The sequence below is a fragment of the Leuresthes tenuis genome, unplaced genomic scaffold (genome assembly GCF_036924035.1).
Source record: "Leuresthes tenuis unplaced genomic scaffold, fLeuTen1.0.hap1 SCAF_6, whole genome shotgun sequence".
Classification (NCBI taxonomy): Eukaryota; Metazoa; Chordata; class Actinopteri; order Atheriniformes; family Atherinopsidae; genus Leuresthes; species Leuresthes tenuis.
This window is the reverse complement of record NW_027325360.1, coordinates 25,145,913-25,155,585: the sequence shown is the minus strand read 5'-3', so window position 1 is coordinate 25,155,585 and position 9,673 is coordinate 25,145,913. Positions and strand designations below refer to the sequence as shown.

At 41.8% G+C, this 9,673-nt stretch overlaps 3 protein-coding genes across 5 annotated transcripts; all 3 read right to left on the bottom strand.

The window, feature by feature from the left end:
* Positions 1-78: 78 nt before the first annotated feature.
* Positions 79-2,392, bottom strand: ctu1 (cytosolic thiouridylase subunit 1 homolog (S. pombe)). Its single transcript, XM_072387038.1, has 3 exons — positions 2,246-2,392; positions 999-1,499; positions 79-899 (listed from the first exon to the last, which is right to left on the bottom strand). Exons 2-3 carry the CDS (start codon positions 1,492-1,494, stop codon positions 364-366), a joined length of 1,032 nt encoding a protein of 343 aa, XP_072243139.1. The 5' UTR covers positions 1,495-1,499; positions 2,246-2,392; the 3' UTR covers positions 79-363.
* A 379-nt stretch (positions 2,393-2,771) lies between these two features.
* Positions 2,772-3,965, bottom strand: crybb2 (crystallin, beta B2). 2 transcript variants are annotated; one of them, XM_072387036.1, is made up of 5 exons: positions 3,897-3,965; positions 3,615-3,733; positions 3,295-3,427; positions 3,060-3,202; positions 2,772-2,940 (listed from the first exon to the last, which is right to left on the bottom strand). In XM_072387036.1, exons 1-5 carry the CDS (start codon positions 3,963-3,965, stop codon positions 2,772-2,774), a joined length of 633 nt encoding a protein of 210 aa, XP_072243137.1. The 2 variants fall into 2 exon arrangements, with proteins under 2 accessions (XP_072243137.1, XP_072243138.1); XM_072387037.1 differs by having other exon boundaries at positions 3,906-3,965.
* A 3,160-nt stretch (positions 3,966-7,125) lies between these two features.
* Positions 7,126-9,325, bottom strand: LOC140310210 (beta-crystallin B3-like). Of its 2 annotated transcripts, XM_072388422.1 has the most exons (6): positions 9,244-9,325; positions 8,808-8,905; positions 8,431-8,549; positions 8,202-8,334; positions 7,873-8,015; positions 7,126-7,752 (listed from the first exon to the last, which is right to left on the bottom strand). In XM_072388422.1, exons 2-6 carry the CDS (start codon positions 8,880-8,882, stop codon positions 7,506-7,508), a joined length of 717 nt encoding a protein of 238 aa, XP_072244523.1. In that variant the 5' UTR covers positions 8,883-8,905; positions 9,244-9,325; the 3' UTR covers positions 7,126-7,505. The 2 variants fall into 2 exon arrangements, with proteins under 2 accessions (XP_072244523.1, XP_072244524.1); XM_072388423.1 differs by lacking the exon at positions 9,244-9,325 and having other exon boundaries at positions 8,808-8,914.
* Between the last annotated feature and the right edge of the window lie 348 nt (positions 9,326-9,673).

The window sequence follows — 9,673 nt, the reverse complement described above, 5'->3', positions numbered from 1 at the left end:
CCGAACCAAATTCATTCACATCATAAAAAAAAACAAAAAACAAAAAGCTTCTCATCAGAATCATGACACAAAGTTTATTATGGTTAAAAAGAGAGAATAAAAAAGACCTTGAAACGTGCATGTCATCATCTTATCCTCCCAAAAAATTCATGGTAACAGAACATATCAAAATAAACAAAACATATTCAATTCAAGATTATTTTGTTGTGGAAACATGCACAACCACCTCACAAATGTGTTTTGTATAAATGAAAAGTTATAGACATTTTTTTTTAAAAGCATATAGAAAGACAGAAAATATAGTTTACTGAAGACAGTCATCCTATTTCTTGAATCTCATGGTAAATAAATATGTGATAATTCTCAAAAGTCTATTGATTTCAGCTTTCTCTCCTCCTTCTCAGAGAGTGGCTGCTGGGAGAGGATTTTATCGTGCAGGCGGTGGTGCTTGCCAATACCAAGCTTTGGGAGACCTCGATTCAGTCCCTCCAGCAGCACGCATGACTTGCACAGTGCCTGACTGGAGATGTAGCCACAGCGGTTGCAGGTTCCCTGGACAGGCATCTTCACCCCCTCACGCACAGACAGGTTCTCACCAGAGTGGATTATATCTATTATGGAGCTGGGCCTTATACACTCCAGGTCCTTCAGAAAGGTCCTTGCATAGCCACGATAAGCATTGGGAGAGTAAATACATTCAGTAGAAAAGTAGTCTAACTTCTTAAAATAGGCGTACAGCACAATCTCTTTTTCATAAGCATATTTAAGGGGCTTGCAGCGCGGTACAACCCCTTCGCCCTCACTGGCTGTGGAGATGGCGGTGCATCGACGCAGACGAGCTATGTCGCCTCGCAAGACATTCATCAAAACTGTCTCTGCCACATCGTCAGCATTGTGACCTGTGTGTGTGACCAGAAAATGAAGCACAGTCAGTTAATAAAAGTAAACACAAAGGCTACCTCTGCTCAATTCAAACTATTGTAATCCTTTGAGATTACCTGTACATATCTTGTCCACTTTGAGCATGATGGCTCCTCTGTCCAGTGCCTGCCGTCTGAACACTCCACAGAAGGTGCAGTTATTTTTCAATCCCACCTGCTTCACTATAGAATCCATGGTCCAACCATACAGCTCCTCGTACGACACAATCTTCAGCGGCAGCTCATACTGCTCCTGATTCCTCTTCACCGTCTCCAGGGAGTCGTCTCTGTAACCGGTGATTCCCTCGTCCACTGAGATAAGCATGAGTTCAAGCCCATAGTTGTACCGCTCATTCAGAAGCTTCATGACATGTGCGAGCACGGTCGAGTCCTTTCCTCCTGAGGCAGCAACCCCTACACTCTCCCCTGGTTTGAAGAGCTTTGCTGCCACAATGGTCTGATGTACCTCTTCCTCAAAGGCCCAGAAGAAGCACTCCTTGCACAGCGAATGGCCGGTTTTCGGACGCTTCAGCACAGCACGTTTCTTAGCGCAGCAGCTGCACAGGACAGGCATCTTCACTGTTCAAGCAAAGTATGTGTTAAAAGTTTACTTTAACAACCACTCCCCGAGATCATCATCTTAAGAAAATATGAGCTTTTGTACGACTGAATCATAGTTTTAAATCACAGTAGCTTCTGTTTCTATTATGATTTCCTCTCACTTCTCACTTTTGACTGCCTTACAGTGATTATAAATTATTTCAACTGCAGAAGTCACTTTCAGTATATATTTCTACTGTGCTATGGAAAATAAAGTCTAATGTAATAATATATTTCCCTAAGAAAAATAACTAAATACTGAAAATCAGGAATTTAGTCTGTTTCATTATATAACGTCCAATGCAAAATTAAAGTATGTCAATGCCTGGTATATTAACGCTGACGAGGCTTTAGTTATGCAGTTTACAGCCAGACAATTAATAGACTTCAATATAATAACAGATATTTTTCAAATTAATTTGTTTTGTTGTTGTTTTTTTGTTTAACGGTATTTTCTTTTAAGTTCTATCCCACAATGCATTGCGTAAAAGAAACAAGACTTTCTTTAGGCACATTTCACCCGAAATATGAAGGAGGTAAGTAACTTACAAGAGGCAGAGGTAATATTAGTGGGGTAATATGATTTCAAGGCAAACCGGACACAAACCCATAACAAATGACCCATTAAAACACCAAATGAATAAGTGTAAACTAGTTATAATTACACTGTTAGCTAACGGCGTTAAACTAAAAAGTCAAATTTACATGAGGTAACATTTTCATACCAACGTCTCCGAGGAACCGATGTGGGACTTTAAGATCTGGGGATGAAGTACAGGACACAAACAATTTGGAAAATAGCTATTCTTCTTACTAAATCGATGTTGAGATTAAACTATAAAGGGAAGTATGTTGTTACATCATGTTCTTCTTCACCGGAAAACAGGAAGTGGCGGCAGCTGTAAAACCCCGCAGCGCAGCCTGCTGGCCTAAATTAGCCATTGCACACGAGCTATGCCTCAACGGTATTCTCATGCAATATATATTTGATTTAATTCATTATTTTGGCACAACTTCAAATAATTTAGGAGTTTAGGATAAAGAATTTCTGTGGAGAACAAACCAGAAGTAAAGCACATGACCAGGTGAAATGTTAAGCAATGAGGATTTATTAGTTTGCTTCAAAGAATGTCACTACTGCAACAGCTGCAATAGATATCCAGATGCTGTATGGTGTAACTGTAGCACAAGGGGTTACTGCTAGAAGGGATTGCAGACGTCAAGTTTCATGACAGCAAAGAGTCAAAAAGCTTAGTTGATAGGGTGAAAAGCACCCCTCTGATGCCACTGCATGTCTCTGACGCGCCGAACTGACTGGATCTGAGGAATCTGGGCTCCAAACTCGGCGCTGTCCTTATACTCCCCCTTTTCAAACAGGTACTGATATCCTCTGTATCCTGGATACTGATAGCCCACCCAACTGGCGCGCCAGGATCACAGAGAAGGAAAAGCAGATGTTAGAGGTGTAAGGAGGGTTACAAGAGACATGTAGGGAGCTACATCAGAATCATACAACTTCTGCTGGAAGGGGGGACTCACGTGCCGCTCTGGACCCGAACGGAGGAGACCTTCTCCTGGTAGCCGTGTGCGTGAAAGCTGGGGACGTCATCATCTATGATTTCTATCTTCTTCCCTGCAAAGCTGGGGTTTTCGTAAAGGACAATCTTGTGCTCCTGGCTGTCCTGAGAGAGAACAACAGGGTAACCAGACGGATGAGATGTAAAGCAGGGTATGGGATGACGTAAAAAGATGATGTAAAAAGTGTTACTCTTACCACTTTAATTGGGCGGAATGCAGCAATGGTGTCACTACGCCTGCTGTTGGTCCAGGAATCCCAGCGAGGATACTCCCCCTTCTCAAACACATACTGCTCCCCCTTACAGTTGTTCTGCTCGTATCCCACCCATCTGTCAGAGCAGAGGAAAAAAAGATGGAGAGTTGTGGTTGGAACTGGGAAACAGCTGGGAAGACAGCTAGTGTAATCTGTTTAGCACACATCAGTTAGTTTTTCTGCCTTTTTTTCTCTTGACCATTTGTCTTTGTCGGATTATCAATTGATTTCTAGTTTTCTGTCTGTCTCTGACCCACACTCACGGTCCACACAGCACCAGTATGGAGCCCACTTTCTCCACGCCTGCTTCCTGGAGGTCGTTACAGGGACCAGTCAGCTCATGGCAGGGTCCCTGGAAGTTTTCCTGCTCATAGATAACCAGCTATTCACCAAAAAAGAAAGAAGAAGTCAGGCGTGTCTTTTAATCTCTTTGAAAGAGCCCTTGGAGTTTTCTTAAGATACAAGTATTATTTAAAAAAATGGCAGTCTGATCTTTCAAAGTTTCAAACTGTGATTGAAGTGATTTCTGTTGCATTTGCGCTTACCTTAAACGCACTAGCTCCTGGCTGCTGCTGCTGCTGCTTGGATGCAGGGTTCTGGTGGTCTGTGGCCATAGTGAATGTATTGGCAAGGATGAAACTGAAAAGAAAAGCAGGTAGATTTGATTGTTTCTTGTGATTATTGATGAACCACAACAGTTTCTCAAACAAATGCAGCTTTTTCATAGTTTTTTTTCTATTATTTGTGCATACAAATGTGTTTAAAAAGTGCTCCCCCCCATCCCTCCAAAACAATCACAGCTTTCTGAACACAGAATTACTGCAATGTAACGTACGCTAAAGATAATAAAGAAGTTAAAGCTAATAAAGCTGAAATTTAGCATCAAAATGAGACAAAAACTGCTGAAAAATTCACATAAACTTTATGAAATACAACATGACGGACATGAACCCCTTACCAGTACCTGTCTTTGCCAGTGTGTTTGTGATGGCACGACGAGCTCAATATATATGGGACGTCCAGGGGTGGAAACTTTGCCAACAGTACCCGCAGTGTCCAAGCCGCCCAGCAGGTCGGCCTGCCATAGGCCCAGCAGACTGAAATGAGGGTTCACCGTGCAGCCCCCACCCCACCCTGGGGTGTCACACTCCCACAAAGTTATTTCATTAGTTGTCAGTTTTGTCCAGCCAGTCATTGTTTGATATCCACATGATTCAGCACAAACAGTGCCAAGAGTCCCACACCTACAATGAGAGAGAGTGTGTGGGAGAGAAGGATTGTAAAAGATGGGTTTTACTGTGCTGGAGAGGTTGGGACTGAGGTGAATAATAGTGGAAATACTGCTGAATATTTCCAAAAAAAAAAAACATTTAAAAAAAAATAGTCTGTTTTATTGTGGGGAAAAAGTGTTATTATTTATGATGACAATCCATTGGATTTCTAATGTAAACCTGCAGACCACACAGGCCATCTGTAGCCTGCTGGCAGGAAGAAAGCTAAATAAGTCTATTTTCTTTGATTTTAACCAGTACTCAATGTGCTCTAACTTTGGGTTTAAGCATGTTTTTGAGATAATTCTACTTGAATATGTAAATTTAAGGCACCATCGTACTTCTTCCCCACTAAAATTCAGGTTTCAAGCTTCTTGTTTATATTCCTCTACGTTTTATTATTATGTTTATTTCACAACATAGATCTTGACTGATTAAAAACAGAGGACCGTGAGGCAACTAATCAAAGAGTAAGGACAAGTTACATCACAGAGATTTGCTTTAATTATGATTATGATGCACTTTATATAGTTTGCTGCTAGATGCCAGCTGTCCTGGCAAAGAGACAACTTTTCTCAGTCCCGAAAACAGACCCAACTTTGTGTTTATTAATCATTTGAGTTTAATCTCAAAAATGTTGGAAGGGGTTGACCCAAACTGAATATTGGATAAAATGACGTGCATGTGCTTGAATGCATCAATATGTAAAACAATCCCCAGAGCCATCAATCACAAGGTCTCTTATTCTTAATTATCAACACTTCCACCTTTGACCATTTTTGTCCATTTTGAGAATAATTCTTCTGTGCTTTTAGCGAAGGATTTTAAATGGAAGTTTGTTACGGGTGATTTTTATTATTAATTATTACTCAAGCGAAGAAACTGTATACTTCTTCCAGCATTGTTGCAAGGACTCAATATTTCATACGACCTTGCATTAGCGTCCATGTAATGTGTGAGCATGGACTGATTTCCTAAATGTCAGTTTAGGTATTTAAGTAATATGCATAATAATGGTGTGGCGCCATTTTCTGTGTTCATCTTCAAATGTTGCACCAATGTTATTTGCCATTTGGCTTTTTCTATAAAATAAACTGAATAGTAAAAATGCATTTGACATGTTTTCTGTTATGCACAACTGTATAACTTTTATATGTTACTTCTTTAAAAGTCAGAGTCGTTTTCACATATTCTGGTAGGAGTGTTCAGTGTGTTCAGGTGAGCAACAATGTTTTTACTGATCACTGTTATAGCTGCACTGAAGTCAAAAGCAGGCAGCTTAAAACGTATCGTACAAATCTTGTCTTTGATATAGACACTAATGTTGCAAGACCAATAAAGATAAATATGACTTGTTGTCATCTTCGTCTTGGTGCATAAACACAGGAGCTACATCAGTTTTTTAGATATTGACCCTTTTAGCCACAAGATAGTTCTACACATTAGTTTCTTGTAATGTCTAAGACGTATGAAAAAGTCTGTAATGATCAATACACATAAAGGAGTTGGGTCCAAAGACAATTTTGTATTGTCAGTAATCTTTGGTGTTCTTGTGATTTTTCAAAACACTAAGTGAACCTCCAGTGCAACCATATTGTGCAGCTGAGTCTGTTTTTGTGATTTCTGCTATAGGGAACAGAATGAATCCTACAGATGAATTCAGATTTGGCACGTTCTGCTGAGAATATGTGTTAACTATTTAGTTGTATGTGATACTCTATGGGAGTATGTCATGCTCCACAGTTCAGAAGCGAAAGAGCGGAGTAGAACGGAGTTGTTTGTGAAAAAGCCACTTCTTAACTTAGCTTCAAAAGCATAAGTCTAAGCATAAATTAAAGAGTTAATCGAGAACATTTAGGACTGTTAGTGTATCAGAGTTTCTTTCAGAAAGTTCAGCGGTCCAAAAAGCACCTGGCTTCTTACTGAAATGCCTCAAAAAATACATCTTGCTAACAGTGTATTGAACATACACACAGTCAGTGTACTTGCTCATTTGTCAAACTGAAAGTTCGTTACAGTTGGTTTTTTTTGCTGTTTTCCTTTTCCAGCATTCGTGAATGACATCAGAAAATGACATCAGATTAAATTTCACACTATAACAGAAAAGTTTGGAGAAAATCCCCCTCTTTACGATTCCAAGAATGAGAATCTTTGTTCTTGAATGTCTACTCAGCGACGGCCTGTACGTGCACTTTCATGTCTGCATGTGGAATCCATTAGGATTTCACAACATAGATCTTGACTGATTAAAAACAGAGGACCGTGAGGCAACTAATCAAAGATGTAATAGCTTTAAATGTGTATTTAGGTATTTGTAAAGGATAATTCGATCTTTAATATTTTCCTGCAAAACCCGAGCATCATTAACTGTAGAATTCACAAAGATGACTTTGGGAGGACATGCGGGGCACTCGGTTTTAATAGCAAGCATACATACAGCATGACATCATCTTCATTGCTGTCAAACAGATGCATATCCATATATTGACTGAGTCATGTGCTCCTAATACTGGATGAGCTTTTGCGGTCACTAAAATAGGAAAACACAGTCATTAAAAGCCGCACCCATTAGTCAAAAGTAAATTCAATTATCGTGTGGAGAAAACATCAGCCAAATGTAAGCTACATTGTTTCCACACGCATGTCAGTTTTACATGAGTGATTGTAGTTTCTCCAAATCTTTAGTATCTCTGTGTAAGCATTTTCCACCTTTACGCCCAAGTATGACATCACCAACCAACTCCAGATCAAACAACCTTTATTCTCCACTGGCATATACATGGCACTCGTCACTGGGCACAAGCAGTGTTTGCCATGGTTAGGTTAAGGCAGAGGGCAGGCACTGTGGGCGGGGTGGGGATTTGAGGCAGGTGAGGATCCTGCTCAGCTGGTTCCAGCTGTAGGAGGGGCAGGAGGTTCTGGAGCAGGATCAGGGTCTGGGTCGGGGCCAGGAGCAGGAGCAGGCTCAGGAGCAATGAAACAGCCCCTCTTGTGCCACTGCATGTCCTTCACACGTCGGACAGACTGGATCTGGGGTGCAGGGGCCTCCCAGTCGTTCCAGTGCTTGAAATCTCCTCGCTCAAAGATGAACTGCCGGCCCCTGTAGCCTGGGTACATGTAGCCAACCCATCTGGAAGAAGAGCATATTCTCAGACTATAGCATCAAAACAGCTTGGAAGCTGTTTAAATAGAAACATTGCCAGGAACAATGTGTGATGTGGTTGAAATAGGGATGAAGGAAGAATCTTACGTTCCATTAAGAGCCTGGACACTTGCTACTCGATCCTGAAAACCGTGGCTCCACAAACTTGGCACGTCATCATCTACAATCTCCATCTTTCTGCCACTATATCCAGGGTTTTCGTACAGGTGCAGCTTGTGTTCAGCACCATCCTGTAGAGGAAAACCAGACATATATACTTCCAGGTCCTTCATAGTTCTTCAGCTCAGGTCAACTTAGTGAAATAAAGCTTTGTGAAGTTTAGGAAGACTCATGTCACAAATTCTTCAGAATTTATTTTTGTGTCTGCTGTAATTTGTAGCATCTGTACAGTTTCACAATAAAGAGGAGACACCCACCACTTTCAGTGGCCTTAGAGACAAGAGGGAGTCGCTGCTCTGACTGTTAGTCCATGTGTCCCAGCGCGGATACTCGCCCTTCTCCAGAATAAACTGCTCCCCTGTGAACCCCTGACGATCGTAACCCACCCAGCTGAGAAGAGGAGGGAAGAAAAAGAGGTTTACTTCAATGATAGGAGCAACTAGCACAGCTGAATAATTTCTGAGAATGAAAAGCAACATCACTCACGGTCCTGACTCAACAATCATAGAGCCGACCTTCTCCAGCTCCTTCTCTATCACATCTTTACACTCTTCAGAAAGCTCTGCCTTGCAGCCCTGAAAGTTTTCAAACTCAAACAGCACCACCTATATCACAGAGAAAGACCCGCATTTTACCCAAGTACCCACGAGTATATTTCAGAGAATGGCCTCCATTAAGAAGCACAAGGCAATGATACAGGCAGAGAAAGAGCATTTAAATGTGCCAACAGAAAAAACACTGTAATCACGGTTAAAAACTCTTAAGAGGTGCACTTTTGTGCCTGCATAAGCATGAATCTGAGAGCACTTAATCCCCGATCAAATCAGGTTTTCATCTCTCTTGACAGAAGGTTGTTAGAGCACCTTATACGAGGCTCCAGCTCCACCCTGGCTCTTCCCAGCAGCCAGCTGCTCGGAGGCGCTCTGCTGCTCCGACATCCTCCTGATCCACTGCTCTGCCACTTTTTGGCAGCAGCATGCACACAGACAAAGCACCATCCATCATGCATGTACACACAGGCAGCGAAATAGACACAGAGGAAAAGCTCAATGTAACAGTTGCAAAATATTTCTCAACTGACAATATGAAGACTGTGATAATTCTTAAAGAACATAGCACTGATTTCCCAAACAACATGTTAGCATTATAACCGATTACGTCCATGATAGGGTTAAGTAACTATCCACAATACGAAACCCCCCAAACCGGTCCTCACTGTTCCAGTACCGTCTAGCTCCATCGCACAGGAGTTAATACGCCACTTTACCGATTCCTATGTGTCCAGAATAAGGCTTTTACCTGGGTATGCCTGCAAGGAAGTGGTAGCGTCCCTCTTTTTCAGTACCACTTGGTGTTTGGTGGGGTTGAACCATTAGAGGGGAGGCACATGGGGGGTATTTATGGTTTATTTCTGGCCACAACAGCAGAAAAGGGGGAGCTGTTGATACAGCAAGTCTGTCGCTCACATTGTGTCCGTAACGCTGCCTCTCAATAGGCAGCTGTGTTGGCACACGCTGCCATGCCCATCCGCCAGGCTGCCAGCGAACACTGTGTTTGGGCACAGGGGGAGAGAGCCAAGAGGATTCAGCAAACAGGCCTGCTCAGCACAAACACACACTCTCTCAGACTACACTCAATCTCAAACCACACTATTGTTTGTCATACCTTTCAGTTTCAAACAGTACACTTTGCATGGCAGTTGCATCTTAGACTCTCATTAGATTCCATG